The 21,407-nt window shown below is 36.0% G+C and overlaps 1 protein-coding gene across 11 annotated transcripts in view; it reads right to left on the bottom strand.

Moving 5' to 3' along the window:
- Window positions 1-21,407, bottom strand: part of ANKS1B (ankyrin repeat and sterile alpha motif domain containing 1B) — a 1,348,113-nt gene that overhangs the window by 1,064,214 nt on the left and 262,492 nt on the right. For all 11 annotated transcript variants that reach the window (XM_031941007.1, XM_031941002.1, XM_031941004.1 and 8 more), the window contains exon 9: window positions 4,253-4,396. In XM_031941007.1, coding sequence (XP_031796867.1) covers window positions 4,253-4,396 — 144 coding nt within the window. The remainder of the gene's footprint in view (window positions 1-4,252; window positions 4,397-21,407) is intronic.

Genomic DNA, 21,407 nt, shown 5'->3' with positions numbered 1-21,407 from the left:
CACCTCACACATAACAGATTGGCTAAGATAACCAAAAAGGAAAATGATAAATGTCAGAGGGAGGTAGGAAAACTGGGACTGAAACAATTCTGAAGAAAATTCTGAAGATTGTTATGAAGAACAATTGGGATTTATGCCCAAAGGGTTATCAAACTGTGCATCTCTTTTGATTCATCAATACCACTGCTACACCTGCATCTCAAAGAGACCCCCTTCAAAAGAAAAAAAAAAAACCCTGTTTGTACAAAAATATTTAGTCACTTTTTTGTGATGGCAAAATATGAAAACTGAGGTTATGACTATCATTAGAGGAATGACTGAAGAAATTGTGGTATATCAATACACAGCTCTCAGATTGGCTAGGATGACAGGAAATATAATGCTGAATGTTGGAGGAGATGTGAGAAAATTGGGACACTAATGCATTGTTGGTGGAATTGTCCAGCCAACATCCTGTCATTCTGGAGAGCCATTTGGAATAATGCTCAAAAAAATTATCAAACTGTGCATACTCTTTGATCCAGCAGTGTTACTACTGGGCTAATATTCCAAAGGGATCTTAAAGGAGAGAAAGGGACCTGTATGTGCAAAAATGTTTGTGGCAGCCCTTTTTGTAGTGGCTAAAAACTGGAAAGTGAGTAGGTGCCCATCAGTGGGAGGATGGCTGAATAAATTGTGGTATATGAATATTATGGAATATTACTGTTCTGTAAGAAATGACCAACAGGATGATTTCAGAAAGGCCTGGAGAGACTTACACGAACTGATGCTGAGTGAAATGAGCAGGACCAGGAGATCTTCAACAACAATACTCCATGATGATCAATTCTGATGGGTGTGGCTCTTCAACAATGAGATGAACCAAATCAGTTCCATTTATTCAATAATTAATAGAACCAGATATATACCCAGCGAAAGAACTCTGGGAAATGAGTGTGAACCACTACATAGCATTTCCATTCCTTCTGTTTTTGTCCGCTTGCATTTTTTATGGATAGGATAATTTACAGGATAATTGTACATTATTTCAGAGTCCGATTCTTCTCGTGCAGCAAAATAACTGTATGGATATCTATACATATATTGTATTTAACATATACTTTAACATATTTAACATGTATGGGTCTACTTGCCATCTGGGGGAGGAGGTGGGGGGGAAGGAGGGGAAAAATTGGAACGAAAGGTTTGGCAATTGTCAATGCTGAAAAAAAAATTACCCATGCATATATCTTGTAAATAAAAAGCTATATAAAAAAAGAAATTGTGGTATATGATTATTATGGAATATTATTGTTTCATAAAAATACTGAGCCAGATAATCTCAGAGAAACCTAAAAAGTCTTGCATGAAATAATACAGCATGAAATAAGCAGAACCAGGAGAATATGGTATACAGTAACAGCAATATTATACAATGGACAACTGTGAATAATTTAACTATTATCAGCAGTATGATAATCTAAGAATGAAATATACTATTTTTCACTTTCTTTCATTCTTTTTTCCTGTCTTTTTTTACTTCTTCCTTTCTCTTTGAGTGTTTTCCCCCACAAAATGAGTAATATCAAATGTTTTACATCATTACACCTATATAATTTCAGTAAGATTGCTTATCATCTCAGGAAAAGGGGAAGGGAGGGAAGGAAGGAGAGAGCGAGAATTTGGAATTTGAGGGTCAAAACTTAATGAATGAATTCCTTTTAAATGTACCTTTTATGTGTGTCAACTTTGGAATTTTTAAAATAAAAAAATTAAATTAAGGATTAGACAAAGTGACCGGTAAGGTACTCTCAAGATATAGATTTATGATGCTAGGATCTCATGATAATAGGCAAAAATACTGAAGGCAGTCAGCCAAGTAGCATAGTAGATAAAACACCAGACCTGAAGTCTTGTTTACTCTCTGATTGAGTTCAAATCTGGATTTAGACACTTACCAGCTATGTGACCCTGGGCAAGTCACTTAATCTTGTTTGCCTGTTACCTCCTCTATAAAATAAGCTGGAGAAGGAAATGACAAATCACTCCAGTAACCTTGACCAAGAAAATACAGTCACAAAAGTTTGGACATAATGGGAAAAGGACCGAATAACAACAGAAAAGAAATACTATGAAAGGGGAATGGCTTGACATGATTTGGCAAATGATTGTATGGCAGAGGGGAGAAAGGAGACAGAAGAATCAAGAACGACTAAGATTTTGACTCAGAATGATAACACATAGAAATGAAAATAACACTGAAATTGGAATCAGATAAGCCAAATTGAAATCCTGGCTCTCTGACTTATGACTTGTATGTCACTCTCCTCCAGGTCTCAGTTCCCTCATGTATAAAATGAGGGGGTTGGACAAGGTGGCTCGCAAGGTCCCTTCTAGCTCTGAATCTCTCTCCCTGTGACCATGGCAAATCTCTTTGACTTCAGGTACTTCAGTCCCTCTTATGCAAAATATAAGAATTCAGGGCTAGGCTTGATGGTCTCTGAGTTAACACTAAATGTATGACTCTATGACCCACAAGGAAGCCCAAAGTGATGTCTATGATTCCATGATCTAGAAACTAGAATAATGCAGCTATTAACAACAGCAATAAGGAAGTCATGGAGAACAGGAACAGTGGGAAAAGTGATGTCTATTTGAGAAATGTTAAATCTGAAGTCCCAGTGGGATATGCTGATGGAAGTGTCTATAGAAAAGTGTGCTCCAAAACTCAGGACAGGAGGTAAAGTCTAGAGAAAGCACTTAAAGAATTGTGAATTCATAGGAAATCAATTTAAGTCAGGGGTGGACATGTCGATTACCACCAAGAGAGAACTCTATTGTAGTTAAAGTGAAAAGAACAGATAGTAGAGGAGAGATACTGGAGAGAGTGTGAGAGAAAGATAAATGGGAACAAATTTCATCGTGAGAGAGCTAAAGGAAGACAGAGAGCTTAAGACAAAGAGATTCACAACATTTAAGAGAAAAAGGAAAACATTAATCAGCAAATGGCAGTGCCAATATCTTAGATAGTGTTGGTCTAGAGCTGGAAGAAACATCCGTGAGCTGAATTCTTTCATTTTAAAAATAAGAAAACCGGTGACCAAGGTCTTTGTAATATTTTGTGGGTGCTGCTTCAGCATTCAAGTTGACTATATGTCATCATTCCTCACTCTTATTACATGATCATGCTGCCTTCCCCCTTTCCAATCATCCAAGTAATAAACCACAGGATACACTGATTTAGACAAAAAGACCTTAAATGTCAACTTTTCTAAATTCATCCCGTTAACGAGCAAAAGAGGCAGCATTTATACCCAATACCCAACGCACACCATGACTCTTAATATGCACCTCTCATAATGGATCTCTCATCAAGAATTTTCTTTGGAAAAATAATGTATTATTAATCTTTTTTTTAATCATTTACCCTTTAAGTAGTCTGGCAAAATTTTTAGATCTTTTGTCAAAATCTTGTTTTAAATATATAAAATAAAATACATAAGATTACAAAGGAAATAAATTATTAAAATACAATAATCATACAATACATTAAAATACAGTTATCATAGATTATATAAATTATATTAAAATACAATTATGATATTTTTTTTAAAAAATAGGCTAGGAACCTGTGCTCTACACATCTGTGATCAATAATTAGCATAATTTTTCAATTGGCTCAGACTTTTTATAAAGTTACCAATCATCAAATATTTGCAAATGAATGAAAGAATGAATGAATGAATGAAAAAGCATTTGTTACATGGCAAGCACAGTGCTAAGTGTCAGAGATAATGTACAAAATCTAATTCAGCTACAAGGCAAAATGGAAAGGTTCCTACCTAATATGTCTGCTAAGCGCTGGAGTTAAAATACTAATGAGATGGCACTTGCCTTTACTTTTTCCCAGGGAAAAGTTCCTGTTTTAGACCAATTTTGTGCTTCTCCAAGAAAATTATATAACATTATTCCAAATACCACACTTTAACCTAACTCTCAAAGATATGCCTCAAAATTATGAAAATGGCAAACTGTAAAGACACTCCTCTAAAACTCATTTATTTTAATCAAACATCTCCATCCCCAAACTTTCCATAACCACCACAAATACCAACTTGGATGTGCCCCATTTTACAAAAAACAAAAGAAATGGCCAGTGAAAATTGATTTTAGGGATTGTTTAAAATCAAAATTTTCTAGAACATATACAGGACACCAATTTTTTTCCCCTCATTCTTGACATGACTTCTTTAAAACCAAACAAAAGAAGTACCTGCATCAGCATGGGGAACCCAAGGTTGCGGCACCCGTTACAGGGAGTTAATGCCTCCCACAGCCCTGAAGGACCACAAGTGTTTGCATCATCATCATCTTCTTCCAACTCCCCTGGAGACAGATTTATTGTGGATGAAGGCCTCTGCAATTAAATTCACATTATGTCAATTTTTGACAGTATAGCAATGCTGTGCTGATATTTTAATATCAATTAAATTGCTTCAATTAACTTACTTCTCTATTAGTAAATGAAATCCATCTTAGCCATGCTATCATAATGACTCACATTTATAATGCACTGGAGACCTTCCTCAGGGTCTCTATAATATTTTGTGGGGGCTGTTTTAGCACCCAATTTGGCTATATGTCATCATCCCTTACTCTCATTATGTGATCATGCTGCCTCCCCTCCACCCCGCCCCAATCATCCAAGTAGTAAATCATAGGATATACTGATTTAGACAAAAAGACCTTAAAGGTCAATGAATCCAAATCTCCCACTATATGGATGAATAAACTGAGCCTTAGTGAAATTATGAGATTTAACATAAGGTGATCACAGATTTAGAGTTCGAGAGAACTTTAATAAAGGTCTAATTTCCTTATTTTAAAAGATGAAAAAAACGAGGAACCAGAAAGCTAGAGCATCTTGCCTGAGATCACAGAGCTGAGATTAGAGTCCTCTGATTTGAAAAAAAAAAAAAAAAAAAAACACCATTTATTTAGTACTTTAAAGTTGGCAAAGCACCTTGCCAATCATTCAATATAGATTCCATCGTTGGGCCAATTTTACACAGGAAATTAAGGACAATAAAACCTAAATGATTTATCTTTTGTTGCTGCTCAGACATTTTCAGTCAGGTCCAACTCTTTGTGACCCTATTTGAGATCTCCTTGGTAGAGACACTGGACTGGTTTGCCAATTTCTTCTCCAGGTCATTTTACAGATGAGAAAACTGAGGCAAACAGTGAAATGACTTGGCCAGGGTCATCCAGCTAGTAATTTTCTGATAGCAGATTTGAACTCAGAAGAAGATTCTTCCTAAATCCACTCCAAGAACTATTATGCATTGCAGCCATCTAGCTGCCAAAGTGAGCTGTTTCTGTATACTAGGCCACCTTTCATTTCCACTGTTCATTGCCCAAAGTACATCATGACTATTAATATACATCTCTCATAATGAGTTGTAAGATGGTAAAACTGTGAAACATTATTTAAAATCAAATTCTTTGATTCTAAAGAGATTTTCCTACTGAGTCTTGATGTCTGCTCCTTGAGTATGTCATTTATGATCACTTTCCTTATTTTGTCCCATATATTTGTATTTAGAGTAAAAATGATTGTCTCCATTTTTTAGATGAGAAAAGAACAAAATTTTAATAATTTTTCTACTGGCTCAAACTTTTTATTAAGTTATAAATTATCAAATATTTGTGAGAAAAGAGAGATAAATGGTAATAAACATGGTCACCTGGTTAATAATAATTAGAATTTAATATCCTTAGCCTTATTCCAGTTTTCTCACCACTACATCACACTGTCTCCATATGTTAATGGAAAAAATGAGACTGAGTGGGAAAGAAAACAAGCAAACAAATGAATCACAATCAGACATAATGACCTGGAAACTATGGCATAAAACAGAAAACATCATCATGTCCCTGTTCTAGTCCCACAAAGCTCCTCTGGTGAAAAGTATTATAGATCTCAGCAACACAGACTAGGAGAAGCAAAAAGAAAGTCAAGATCCAGTACCCCAAGAAAAGGAAAGAGAAAAAAAAGAAAAAGAAAAAAAAATATTCAAAGAAGTCTTTCCCTGGCAGCCAAGAACTGGAAAGAAAGTGGGCGTCCATCAAATGGAATAAATGAATAGGCTGTGGCACATGAATATTAGGGAATATTCTTATCCTGTAAGAAATTATGAAGATGCTCATCAAATTAACTGCTTTCCCTCCTCCCAAAAAATGAAATCAATGAAATCCAGTGCTGGAAGAATTATGGAGAAATGTGTATAGCCATTTATTGCCATTGGTATCACAGATTTAAGCTCAGTTTGGAAAAAAGAAGAACAGATACAAGTATAAAGAGAGAGTATTTCAGGAATGAAGAACAGTAAAAGAACAGAGATAGGAAACAGAAATGCCATATATGAGGTAAAAGAAGGCCAGTTTGGTTCAACTATTGTTATTGTGTGATCGTTTCAGTTATTTCCCACTATCCATGACCTTATTGGGGGTTTTCTTGCCAAAAGCAGTAGAATGGTTTGTCATTTCCTTCTCCAGGTCATTTAATAGATGAGAAAATTGAGACAAACAGGGTTAAGTGACTTGTCCAGCATCACACAGCTAGTGTGTGTCCTAGGCCAAATTTTAATTCAAGGAGATAATTCTTCCTGACTCCAGGTCTTTCACTCTATCTGCTATGCCCCTAGCTAGCTGTATTGGAAAACATGAACCAAAACTACACAGGATGAGAGAAGTTGGAAAGGTTTTCATTTCCATCACTGAAGGGATTGTCTGCACTGAAAAAATAAAAATCCTTTCCAGAATCAAGTGTGTTAGGACAGTAATCTCTGTTCCTGCCAAATCTCCCCTGTTGGATGGTAAAGTCCTACAAGGTAGGGATCCTATCTTCATTATTTCCATCATAACCCTACTGGGGCTTGGAATATAAAAAGTGCTCAATTTGTATTCATGGAATTCATTAATGAATGGAAAAGCAGTTCCTAGTCTAAAGTAGCTCTGGTTTCTAGGAAAGAAGAGGGGTTCCCCAGAGAAGCCCACAGATGTGACAGAGTGTCAATCATTTCCATCTCAACTTCAGAATTATCATTTTAATTCCATCGTCATCCTACTAATGAGATTGAGCTACAAGGAACAAGCCCTAAAGACATTCTAAAAATGGGCCACATTTGATTCCCTAAGAAAGATTACTTCAAGAACTATTAACAAACAAGAGATAACCAATTGGGCATCTTTGAATAGATAACAAGGGGAAAAGCTCAGCTCAAATAAACCTGTTTACATGGTTCTTCCCCACCCTCTTTATTTCCCAGTCCCTTTAAGAACAGTAATTCAAGAAAAGGTACTAAATCTTTATCCTGTCATGAATTCCTTTGTCAGTCTGGGGAAGCCCAGGGAAGCTTTTCAGAATATTGTTTTTTGATTTTAAAATCAATATTTAATTTAATTTTGTTTAATTTAATTTACTTTAATAGTGTTTTGATTTTAAAAGTAAATATACAAGATTCCAAAGCAAACTATAATGAAACACAATTTGCAGAGAAGAAGGTTGCGGTTATGTGGAATTGAGCAAAAGACCTCATAAGCATTATAATTTTTAAGCATTGATGAATATAAATGATATTTCAAGATATCTACAATAACTATGATGTGACAAAAATATCTGTGATGGGGCAGCTGGGATAGAGCACCAGCCCTGAAGTCAGGAGAACATGAGTTCAAATCTGGTCTCCGACATGTAACACTTCCCAGCTGTGTGACTCTGGGCAAGTCACTTAACCCCAATTGCCCTTGGGGGAGGAGGTGGGAATCTATGATTTCTGTTGATGATGGTCACAAGTACTGCTAATGCTATTGTGATTTGTTCTCTATTTTCATGTGGGTGAAATGTTAAATTTCCATCAGAGGTTTGTGAAAATGCAATGTAATGTTTTCCTATCTAAATTTACCAACTAGGCTCAACACTAAGTTCACCAATTCAGAGGTACGAAGGTACCTATGGATCCTAAAAAAAAGAATATACATGGCTTAGGATTTCAAGTTTTAAGAAAGTTCTTAGGACCCTAAATGTAGAGCTAAAGGGGATCTTAGGAGGTAAAGTGATTTGCCTTTGTCATTCGAGGGAAGACTTGAATCCAGGATTTTACTCAGAATCCAGGCATCTCTTAGTTCTTGTGTTCTAGGTGCTGAGAGAATCCATAGATATTAAGTCACCCATGCTAGTCATGACCCCGTTGGAGAAGCTTTGGAGAGCCATTTAAGACTGACAATATTTGCCCCAGTTCTGATGTGAGGAGGAAGAGAATGAGCTACCCTAGCTAAGAAGCACCAACCTCGGATCTAGGAAGAGAGGCTCAATGACTACTCTGGTATTTTCTTCTTCTTGTACAAGTCTCATCCAAAATCCCATCTTCTAACAGTGGCTTTTCCAATTTTCCTCAAAGTTGGCACTTTCCTTATCCCCAGATTATCCTATATATCATATACTTTGTTTATAGTTGTTTGTATGTTTTCTTTCCCATGAGACTATAAGCTCTGAGGCCAGAGATGGACTTTTCCTTCCTTTGAATACTCAACACAGTGCCTGGGACATGGGAGTTCCTAATAAATCTGTGTTGACCTGATATGTCCCTAACTCTTGGAATCTTCAGTAAAGTTATGTGCCATTTTTTTTAACCATTTAAGCCTCCCAAATTGATCAAAAGTGATGTCACTTTTAGCCAAGACTGACTCACTCATCTACTTCTCAGAAGACCTAACTATGGAAACTGAAAAGGGGGTTAAGTTTTGAAGGCAAAGGACATAAATTCAAACCTCACTTTTTCTTCTTACTATTTCTGTAGTCCACTTTTCTGCAATGGAGTTTGTGATCTGGAAAAGGAGAGGGAATGGACTAAATGGTCTCTAAGGTCCCTTTCAGTTCTAATTATATAAGCCTAAGTCACTTCCCTGGACCTCAGTTTCCACATTTGTGAAATGAGGGAATAGATGGTAAAAACTTTCCTTGACACTCTAGGTCTGGGATCCTTTGAAGAAGTCCCTTTACATTGAAGAAACAGACAAAAGGATGTCTAAATTCCGCCTCTCCCCCCCCCCCCCCTTCCCGCCGAGCTTTAAGTCCATACAATGAAGAGCTTATCCTAAGTCACTTTACACCTCAGGGACAGAGTTTCATCATCTCTAAAATGAGAGATGTAAAACAACAGATTACTGATCTCCCTTCCAACACTAAATCTTTGATCCCATGATATTCTAAAATCACTGGCAAATCATGGACCCTTTACATTTTCAAGATGATTTTGTAAGTGATGAACTAATCGGTTGTTATAGCAACCAAGCCTCTTGTCTGAATGTTCAGTAATGCCTAGGAATGAAAGGAGAAAGAATAACTCCAAGTCTTTAAGAAGTTTTCACATTCTTCCTTCCACCTAACACCCAGAGCATCTGCTTGGAACATAGTAGGTACTTATTCAATGCTTGTTTGATAAAACCAAACTAAACTGTATTTCTCAATACCATGCAAGCTCTTGGGAAGTAGTAGTAATTTAATTTTTGTCAGGTCACAATGTTTATATAGGTGGATGTCATTTTCGAGACATTTCATACATGAGAAAACTGAGGCAGAATGACATTAAGTGACTTTCCCAAGATCACATAGCTAGTAAGTGTCTGAGGATAAATTTGAAATCAGGTCTTTCTGGTTCCAAATCTATAACTACTGATTATATCATTGGATAATAGTTAAACTCTCCCTACCCTCAAGGAGCTTCCATTGGGTAAAACAAGTTTAATTCAGTTCTTCAAACAAGCATTTAATAAGCACCTGCTATGTACTGATTAGGCATTATATGGGGAGGTTCTGGAAAGCCTTGGGAAAAAAAAAAGGAAGGCAACTTACATTCTATTGAAGACAATGAGAAACTGTTATTGTGGGAACAAATTTTGTGAGTCTGTTCCTTATTTATTAATGGTTTTTCTCTAAAAAGCATTAAAGCGGGTAACATATCATCATTGTCATCATCCAAAACCCTTAGCTTGGATCTAATTAGATTTTCAGCAGCTATAAGTTCATATCTCCTGAAAATTCCATAGTGTTGCTATCTTAGAAACCTCAGATAAAAATATATTCAACTCACTCTATTGCCTTTACGAATCTCCCTTACAGGACTCAAAGGGAAAAATGTTTTATTTCAATAGAAATCACAAAGCCTAACTGGAGATTCAGTACTGAAAGCAATATCTAGGTGAGGAAGAGTTCACAGGACAACAGAAGATAATAAGTCATAGGATTGGAATTTATGAGGTAGAAAGGACCAATTTCCTCATCTATAGATAAGAAAATTGAGGTGTAGAATGTTCAAGTGACATGTCCATGGCCCAATTAAAGATTGAGGTAGGAAGTGAATTCACTTCTTCCCAACTTCAAGTCCAGCATTGTAGCCACGTTACTATGCTGCCTCCAGTCCATCATCTACAAAGCATTAATGTATAAGGTGGTTTTTTCTATTTTTAACAATTTGTGTAATCATGGATGTAAACGTGAAAGGGTAAGTCCAAAGGTGTCGAACACATGAGCTGTACCAAAGGATACTCCTTAGTGCTATCAGATTAAAATGTAGCTGAAAAATATTTAGCAAAATAGATAAAAAATACTACAGAACATAGACAGTGTTCTTAGTGCTGTCGGATTAAAATATAATCGAAAAATATTTTGCAAAATAAATAAAAATACTACAGAACACAGATAATGGTCTTAATGTTGTTGAATTGAAATGCAACTGAAAATATTTTGCAAAATAAATAAAAATACAACAGAAAATAGATAACGTTAATATGTGGTTTTCTAAGTCAATATAGAACCCATAGGGATCCTCATGTCTGGATTAGCGACTCCTGCTTCTATGTGAGGTCAACACCAGTGAACTGGTACACCCCATTTGAACAGACTAGGGAATTGTGGCCACAGGTCACCCAACCAGCAAGTGATAGAAAGAGAATTCAAATTCAGTTCCAGTGTGAATCAAGATTCATCCCTCAACATTCAGCACTCATTCTAGCAAATCACAGAGTAAACACCATTTTTTTTTTGGTTGCTGTTCATCTTCACTCACTCCAGCAAGGAGGAGTGGGGGAAATCACAGGCTTTCCACCTAAAAATGGTGACATACAGAATCATCTCAGATGACAGGCACAGAGATCAAAATGGCTACATAAGAAATTGGCAGAAGTGATACCAGCTGTTGCTTTTCATGATCCAAGCAGATGTGCATGCAGTCTCTTGAACTTCTCCCTCCTCCAGCATAACAGCACAATGCACCCTTTTTTATTTCCCTCTGGCTTCCCAAATGGCTCCAACTGAGCCATCTCATTTTCTCCAATCTTTATACAAATGACTTCCCCAAACTTCCCTTTTACAACTGTCAAATACCCTTCCCCATCTGACACTTTAAAGAAGTATCTTCCCACTATACTTGAATATCATCCAATTCCAGAATTTTCTTGTTATTTGAGCAAATTATTTTAGAAAAAAATGGAGTTATTTTCTGCATGTGCCCAATTAAAAATCAGAGTTGGAAATCATTTCACAACAATACAACCAGTGGCATTACTTAATCATCCCATTACTCCCTACCAATCGTTTCATCCTGTCCCTCCTCCCCAAACACCTGTCAGCAATAAGACCAAAGTTTCATTGCTACAACTGCCATGATTCCATATCTTTCTATGTCTACCATTTTCATCAGAGAGGAAGGGTTCATTAATTTTAATCCTCCATAAGACAAGTCAAGGAGAAAATTTAAAAGTTTTTTTTTTTTTAATCTAACTCTTTTGATCATAGGTTGATAGGTTTTGAGATGGAAACACTCTGGTCAAATGTCTTGTCTTATATATTAAAAGAAAAATTTAAAGAGTTTAAATAACTTTCCCAAGGTGACACAGGTAACATGGGATTCAAAGCAGGATTCTCTAAGCAGGTGTCAATTTTCATAGAATCAGAGAAAGGAAATTGAAAGGGAATATCTAGGACAATGTAGTATAATCCATGTAAAAAAGGGTTTCTCCAGCTAAAATGCCCATCCAGCCTCAACTTGAAAAGTTATAAGGAAAAAGCTGGCTCTTGGGGCAGTCCATTCTTCTTGGGGACAGCTCTAATTAGTATGAGGCTTTGCATGACATCAAGGTAAAATTTTTCTCTTTACAACTTGCCCACAGTTGTTTCTGGCTCCAAACAGAATAGTCTAATCCCTTCTCCACATGACATCCCTTCAGATACTTAAAGAGATCTATATCCTCTCTAAAACTTTTTTTTTCTATCAAAACAATTTACATTTTCTTCAGTCAATCTGCCTGCATGTAAATCAAAGCCACTTGATTTTCCAGTGGACCTTCTCAGGACATTGCCAAACTTATCAAAATCCTTTTTAAACCTGAAATGGGCCACAGTACTCCAGGTGATGTCTGATAAGTTGAGTACTTTGAGAGAGAAAAATGAGATACTCCTTACTTCCCTCAAGAAACTTACTACATTCTATCAAGAAAATAATATCTATACACTAAAATAAATAAAATAAAATAAAAGAAATGCAAGGCCACTTTTTTTTTTTTTTTTTTAGGCAAGAGAGACTCTAGCAGGTGAGGGAGCAAGATAGGATTCACCTAAAAGGTAGTGATGCTATAGCTAAGTCCATAAAAGAAAATAGGGATTCTAGGAAGCATATTGCGGAAGGAGGATATTGGGGGCAGGAGCCAGAATGCATCTGCCAAAGACAGAATGAAAGAGAGTGAAAAGAAAACTGTCTCCCAAACAAAATACCCCAATAAAAAGGGACAGGAAATCTTACTGTTGTCTGCTATCATTAAAATAAGTGTTTTAATTTAACATATAAATCCATTATCCTTTGCTATTCCTGTTATATAAAAGTTTTCTTTCTTCCTTTTTTTTTTGGCTGAGGCAATTGGGGTGAGTGACTAGCCCAGGGTCACACAGCTAGGAAGTGTTAATTGTTATGAATCCATATTTGGACTCAGGTCCTCCTGACTTCAGGGCTGGTTCTCTATCCACTGCACCACTGAGCTGCCCCTTTATGAAAGTTTTCTAGATGATACAGTGAATAGACAACTAAATGTAGAATAAGTTTTGTATCAATTCCAGGTTTAGAAACTTATTACCTCCAAGATTTGGGACATGTCAGTTAACTTGGCTGCCTCAGATCCCTCCTCCATAAAACAAGGATAATGAAAACATCTCCTTCCCAGGCTCAAATTAGATCACAAATGCAAAACTTTTTACAAACCTCAAAAAAAAAAAAATATATATATATATATATATGTGTGTGTGCGTGTGTGTGTGTGTGTGTGTGTATGTCTGTGTGTATGTCTGTGCGTGTGTGCGTGTGTGTGTGTGTGTGTGTGTGTCAGCTGCTGGCATTAATAAAACAATTAATTAAAACAATCCTTCCAATATGGGAGGAAATAGGGGTCGTTCTAAAAAAGAGAAGTAGTACTTCTTAAATGTGGGTCACAACCCCTTTTGGGGTTGTGTAGCTAAATGTGGGGCTCATGAAATTATGATTTATTATCAGTAAACATTTGATTTGTATATCTATTTTATATACCTATAAAGTCCGGGATTGTGAAAATTTTTTCAGGTGAAAAGGTATCATGAGTGGGGAAAAAAAGTTTAGGAAGCCATGCTTTCCAAGTCCTTACTTTCATTAATATGGACTTTCCCTTCACCAGCAATATGTGAGTGCACTCAAGTCTCATCAATGCTTTTTCATTCCATATAACTCTTTTCTTTTTTCTTCTACTGACAAGACTTGGAGGTGTGGAAGCCTTTTCATATCTCATTAATCCCAATGTAACTTCAGAGCTATCCATTCTTACTCTGACGAAACTTTCTCTTTGGTCCCCTCACATCCTCAACGATGTCATTCCCACTACCCCTTGTACACAATTTTCACCAACAGTATGCTACCATGATTTTGTCCCTGCGTCTCCTCCTTTGATTTTTTTTTATTTTATTAATTTTTTTTTATTTTATTTTTTGTTGAGGCAATTGGGGTTAAATGACTTGCCTAGGGACACACAACTAATAGTAAGTATTAAGTATCTGAGGTCACATTTGAACTTAGGTCCTCCAGACTCCAGGGCCAGTTGCTCTATCCACTGCCCCATCTAGCTGTTACCTTTGATTTTGATTCGACAGGGTTTCTCATAGCCAGAAAGTAGTGGTTCTCAAGAATTCTGGTCTCAGGGACCCTTGACACTGTTAAAAATGACTGATTACTCCAAAGAGCTTTTGCTTGTGTGAGTTATAGCCATCAAAATTTACCATAGTAGAAACTAAACTGATAATTTTAGCATATTTATTCATTCATTTAAAATACCAAAAAATACCTATTACATATCAAATGCTTTTATAAAGAATAACTACATCTTCCAAAAGAAAGCTAGTGAGGAGGGCAACATCGTTTTTACAAAACTTTCTAATGTGTAGATTAATAGAAGATTAATGGATTCTTGCATTGGTTTCTGTGTTTAATCTATTAATATTTTGTGATAAGGTGAAATATGTGAAGAAACTCTGGTCTCACACAGCTATATTATTGGAATAAAGAACAATATTTTAATAAGTAAATAAGGCCTTCATGTTATTATGAAAATAGTTTTAACTTTGCAGATGTCTTGAAAGGATCTTGAGGGCCCTGAGAAGCCCTAGGACCATACTTGGACATATGTTGTACTATAGCATCACCAGGAGATTTCTTTAATACTTCAACAATTTCATCAATGAGACTCTTTCCTCAGCAAAACAGAATCATCCCTCTAGCTTTGTATGCAATCTTCAAGAACTTTTTTTGTAAAAAATAAAGCCATTACTTACAACCAATTAATGTACTAGTAAATGTGCTAGTGAATGTGGCCTTCAGTGATAGAATCTTTACAAAGCTTGGATTTTGCTTGGATTTTTATGAGCAAAGATCATTTCTATACTGTGACAAGCTTGAAGAGCGTTGAGATGGAAAAACAACCACAGAATACAGATGTTCAAAATAGGAGTGACTTAGGAAAGAAAGTGAAAGGTTGTTACTAGTACAGGAAAATCAAGGTCAACACCAACTTCCAATTACCTAATAAGTATTGCATATTTTCAAAATTTGTTTTCAACATATTTGTAAATCTACCTTAGGTTCAAAGATAATTTTAAAATAACAAATGTGGAAAGTAATTCTAAACAAGGAGGTCATTTGACAGGATTGTGCTGATGACAAATTAAAAAAAAATTTTTTTCCAAAGCGGTCTTGGAGTCTAAGTATGTTGTAATCAATTAATTGACAAATGTTTCTTAAGCATTTAATGTATGCTAAGCAATGTACTCTGAAGATAGGAAGGGAAAGTGAACATATCATGTCTTTAAGAACTTTACATTCTAACCATAAAATCTTGGATTTGAAGAAAGTAAGAGAAACACACCACACACAAAATATTAACCATGAATAAGAAATGAGATAATGATGAAATCACAAAGAAAAGAAAGAAAATTTGCAAAGATCACAGAAGCACAGTAAAGACACAACTGAAGTAATCATACCAAGAAATTGTTTCAAAATTAACTAAACATAGTTCCATGCTCTCTGGAACCACTTGCAACTCTGGCTCTATTAACACTCTTAGAATTTGTGTGTCCTCAGGGACACAGCAGAATTTTAATAAATTATTGTTTATTTACTGATTGGGCAAATCACTTTTCAACTTGAGAACCTCAATTTTCTCAACTTTCAAGTGGGGTTTGTTGGACTAGATGGTATCTCTAAAGTGATTTGCAATTTTAACTCTATGCCCCGTAATAGGAATAGGGACAGGAACAGTACTGGTGATTTCACTAGTATAGGAAAACCTGAGTAAGGAAATACTCTTCCTTAATGCAGAAGAGAGGACTACAGAAAGTGCAATTGTAGATGCAGCTGAGAGCTTTTCAGAATTTTTTAGAGAAGTTATAATCAGAGAATCTGGGGTAAGGGTCTCTGAAACTCTTTCAAGAGACCTACAAATTCAAAATTAGTTTTTATTTCCAATATGGTATCTATAAATATAACCCACATAAATAAAAAATCTTTGACAGATACTCAATAACTTTTAGTAGTATAAAGGAATACTGAGAATGAAAGTTTGAAAATCAATGGTGTAGGACAATGAGAGGTCAAGTCATTTATTCAAGTTAATATTACCAATACATGTCAGCAACATGACTAGAGCCCAGGTCTCCTGGATGATGAAATCAGCCTTGCAATGAGTACAACACAGCTGTGTCTCAAGTTAAGATACTAATACTCTTAATGACACATTCAATTCCACAGACTACCAGAAAACTAAGTCACAATGATGTCAAACCAGAACATAATAAATTAAACAAGAAGGGAAATTGGGAACATAGTACGATCTAGGTTAAAATCCTTGCAGACCAAGTTAGAGCAAAGAGTTTCTAAGGGATATGGGACAGATGGCTTAAACAAATGATCTGGTACATTTGGGTAGCTTCCATAATTCATTTTTGGTGGGGAGAGGAAGGTAAAGTGAGTAATTATACAATAGTGCAAATGTGTTCAATTTAAGGAAGGAGGAATAATAGAGAATCACTTCCAATCATCTCTAGTTCCCTAGGGCACAAGAATTCTTAGCTTTAAAAGTCAAAGAGAAAGAAAAAAAAAAAAATAAAGACTGCAAACATTAGCTTGTACCCAGCATAATTGCTGGAGAAACCAGGAGAAACAAACCACAGGAAGCTAAGCAGGCATCCTAAATCTCATTTCAAAAAGACAACAGAGAATATCAGATTGGATAGCACTATTAAACTAGGAAAAATAGATTTTTTTCTTGTTGTTCAGTGGGAAGGTGTTCAAAAGAGATCAACATTACAGGAGGGGGGAAAATGACAAAGGTTAGAAACATGGAGTAGTTGCCAAAAATCATAAGAAGAGCAAATTCAATTAAAAATCTCAACTAAAGGCTGTCTGTGCCCTGTGGAATGCTTGCTCTCTTGGCAACAAATTTGGTTTTGTCTTAAGATCTTTTCCTTTCCCATTCATTCCCTTTTCTAGCTGTCACTGAGATCTAGCTTCCCTCTGATGGCATTACTCTTTGGCTACCCTTTCTTGTACTGGCTGCACTTTCACTCATTCCCCTCAGGTCAATATTCCAGGTAGAGGTATTGGAATATTCCTTACTTACTGCCCAAGATTCTCCCTCTACTACCGTCATTAGTAGTTTCTCTTTCTTTGAGTTTCACACAATTCACACCTTCCATCTAAACAAAAATCTGTAGCTATTGTCTCCAGACCTCCCTTCCCTCTCTCTTAGTTTAATAGCTGGCTTGTTATAAACATTCTCTCTTACCCTCATACAAGATAACTTTAATATTCATAGATCAAACATTCTAATCTACCAGTTTCTCAGACTACTCACTTCACATATCTTACTCCTCCATCCTAACAACTACACCCAAAAAATGATCATACTCTTCAGCTTGCCATCACTCAAAAATGCACATTTTCCACAGTTAAGAACTCATAAGTTGTCTTATCTGATCACAGTCTATTGACTTTCCACCTCTCCTTCTACCTTTCCATACCATTAATGCTTTTTTCATCTACACTGCAATCTTCCATTCTTCTAACTCTCAGTTCTCTTCCAGTCTATCGCCTCTGCACTAGACACACTTTTCTCCTTTTTCCACCTTAGCCCCTTGGTGAATTAATTCAGTTTTATGACATTGTCTTTTTGAATCACTGTCCCATATGGTCAACTGTGCCCTTTCAAACCCCCACACATATACACACACATGTACTCACACTCAGTCAGATACATTCACATGAGCATTCAAGTGTTGGTAAACAACGGAAGAGAAAATCACTTAACTGTTCTGATTGGGTCAATTAAAATTTGTATTATATAACCTTAACCTGGCCCTCACTGTTCCCAAGAAATTCTACTATATCTCCCTAATTGACACACTTATCCACTCCACTGCAGCTCTTTCAAACCTTTCCTCCCCTCCTTAAATCTCCCATGACTTCCCCTCTCCCATTTTGTCAGCTAAGATCCTTGACTCATATTTTGCAGAAAAAGTTGAGAGCATTTGCTGTGAATTCCTTCTTCTCCTCCTTGATTCTTGTCTCATTTAATGAGATAGCCTTGCTCCTTATGAAGGCAAATTCTTCTACTTGTGCAAGTAATCTCATTTCATTCATTTTCCGGGAGATTTTCTCCTAATCTCTTTAACTTCTCCCTAACAACTGGCTGCTTGTCTTATGCCTATAAACATGCTCATGCTTCCACAATCCTAAAAAATAACACAAAAAACCCACAAACACACACACACAGTGGCTTGATCTTTCTGTTCTTACAAACTACTATCCCATACCTCTTCTGCTTTTTCCAGCTAAACCTGAAAAAGCAATCTACCATAAGTACCTCTACTTTCCTATCACTCTTTTCTTAACTATAATTCTCTATAATGTCTTTAAAATCAATCTGACACTACTCTTTGAAAAGTTTCCAATGATCTCAACTGCCAAATCCAAAGGCCTTTTTTCTCAGTCCTCATTCTTCTTGACCTTTCTGTTCCCCTTTGATACTTTGAAGCACCTACTTCTTGATATTCTCTTCTTTCTACGTTTTCAGGATATCATCTTCTTCTGGTTTTCCTATATATACACAATCACTCCTCAGTTTTCTTCACTTTCTCATTCCTGCTTCCTATTAGTTTCCCTGACTTCCTTCAAGTTTTAGCTAAAATCACACCTTGTATGTGAATCCTAATTCCTCTTAATTTTAGTGCTTTTTTCCTGTTAATTATTTTCCATTTATCCTGTATTTAGTTTGTTTGTAAATATTGTGTTTGCATGTTGTCTTCCCAATTCATTTGTGAGCTCCTTGAGGGCAGGATTGACTTTCTTTGAATCCCCTGTGCTTACCATAGTCTCTGCCCCATAGCACTAAATAGAAGCTAGAGTAATTAATTAAAAAGATGTTAATGTCAAATCTAGATACTCACAGAATTGCAAAGTGGACGGACGTCCATGTTGCTTAGGGAGGGTGTGAGCTGACAATGATTCATTTTAATTCACTAAGGAGAGATTTAAGTATTCATAAATGACATCTGTATAATTAATTTGGCTAGCTTATTAAAAGTCTTAGGATATCACCAAAATTACAAATCTTTTAAAATCTTATTAAATAATTTAATTTTATAAACTATACTCCCCCCCCCCAAAAAAGTCCCTAAATAATTAGAGAAAAAAGGAAAGAGGAAATTAGAAGAAATTTGGAAGGGCAAATATGTGTATTTCTACATTCCCTTCTTAAAAAGACTAGGACTTGTACTCAGAGACAACTAATGAAATAGTGATTGGAATATCAGTGCTATACAGGCAAAAAGCACGGAATATAACAACAACACAGCAAATTCAAATGATTTTGAAATTCTTAAGAATTTTAACCAATTAAATGGTCAAAGTATATGAAAAATTTTCAGATCAAGAAATTAAAGCCCTCTCTAAAGAGAGGGAAAGATAATAATAAATGTTAAAGGGCATGGGGGAAAAACTGGGACAACAATACTTTGCTGGTGGAGATATGAAATGGTTCAACTATTCTGGAGAGCAATATGGACCTATTCCCAAAAGGTTATCAATATATGTATATCCTGTGATCCAGCAGAACCATTACTGGGTCTGTATCCCAAAGGGATCATAAAAGAGGGAAAAGGACCTACATGTTGCAAAAAATGTTTGTGGCAACCCTTTTTGTGTGGCAAAAAATGGAAAATTAGTAGATGCCCATCAGTTGTAGAAAGGCTACATAAATTATAACATATGAAAATAATGAAACAATATTTCTCTATAAAAAATGAACAAGCTGATTTTAAGAAAGGCCTGGAAAGATTTACATAAACTGATGTTGAGCAAAACAAGCCAAACTAGGAATACATTGTACATAGAAACAGCAAGACTGTACACTGATCAACTATGACAGACTTGGTTCTTCTCAGTGGTTCATTGATCCAAGGCATGGAAAATGCCATCGTCATCCAGAGACAGAACTGTGGAGACGGAATGTAAATCAACATATGCTATATTCATTTTTTTTCCCTTTTTCTTCTGTTTTTTTTCTTGTAGTCTTTTCCTTTTTATTCTGATTCATGAGTCATAAAAAAATGTTTTTAAAATGAATGTACAAGTATAACCAAAAAATTAAACTAAAATAAAATACTAAAAAATAATTAATCAATGCCACAATAAGCCACAATTTGAAAGGATGATGAAGTCTATTCCCCAACAATGTGATGGACTCAAGGGTCAGAATGAGCCAGATATTTCTAGACATGGCTATTGAGGGAATTTGTTTTACTTGTCTATGCAAAGCCGTTAAAAGAAGTTTTTGTTTGTTTGTTTGTTTTCCCTAATAGGAGTTAAGGTTGGAGGGAAAGAAAAATAAATTCTTGTTATAGGGGTAAAAATGGCAAAAATAGATTTGGTGACTTTCTAAGTCTCCAAGCTTCAAATCTATGATCCTATGATTTAACAGAGATCATAAGTGACAAATGGAAGAGCTCTTGCTTCTGGCTAAGGAAAACCTGGATTCACTGTCACTTTCTACCTACATGACTTTAGGCAAGTCATTTAAGCTCTTCAACCTCATTTCCTCATCTATAAACTGAGGAGATTGTATTAAATTTTTTTGGACCCATGCATCCCTAAGTCTGGTCATTTCTACTTCCACAATAGCTCTAATTTGTTCCTATTAACTTTTTCCATTCACACAGTCATTATAATGATACCAGAGGTTCATATCGTCAGCATCTCTTACTTAAAATTGTTGTTTGTCCTTCATTCTGGAAAAGGACCATGACATCAGGAAGGTGATGCCATGACATGCAAGTGAATTTAGATTGAAGGGAGGGAGAGCTGTGCAGAGGTTCCAGCCTCACTTTCCCCTCCAGAGCCACCTGAGATCAGAGGCAAGATACAGAGCAGCACAACTGGAGATGGTTCTGGATGCAATGAGAGACGTTGACATTTTTAAGCTACAATTTTTTAACAGGTCTCAGTTTGACTCAACAATACCCATTCATTCAGTGATTGAAGCTAGGTAAGAATTGAGACAAAGGATGGCCTCTTTTACCTAGCCAAAAAAAAAAAAAAAACTAATTTGGGAAGGTAGGACCCTCAGGATTTCTGGCCAGAACAGAAAATGCTATTTATATTCCCTCTATGTCAATCAGGGCGCAACCAGTGATGAATTGGGACTTGGCCTGGGACCAATAGTCCAATTTATCACAACAGTCTCCTAAACTATCCTTGCCTCAAGGCTTTCCTCATTCCAATCTACTCTCCCTAAGGTCCAAA

The sequence above is a fragment of the Sarcophilus harrisii genome, chromosome 5 (genome assembly GCF_902635505.1).
Source record: "Sarcophilus harrisii chromosome 5, mSarHar1.11, whole genome shotgun sequence".
NCBI classification, from domain to species: Eukaryota; Metazoa; Chordata; class Mammalia; order Dasyuromorphia; family Dasyuridae; genus Sarcophilus; species Sarcophilus harrisii.
Note: the sequence above shows the minus strand (reverse complement) of the source record. Positions and strands in the feature narration are given on the sequence as shown.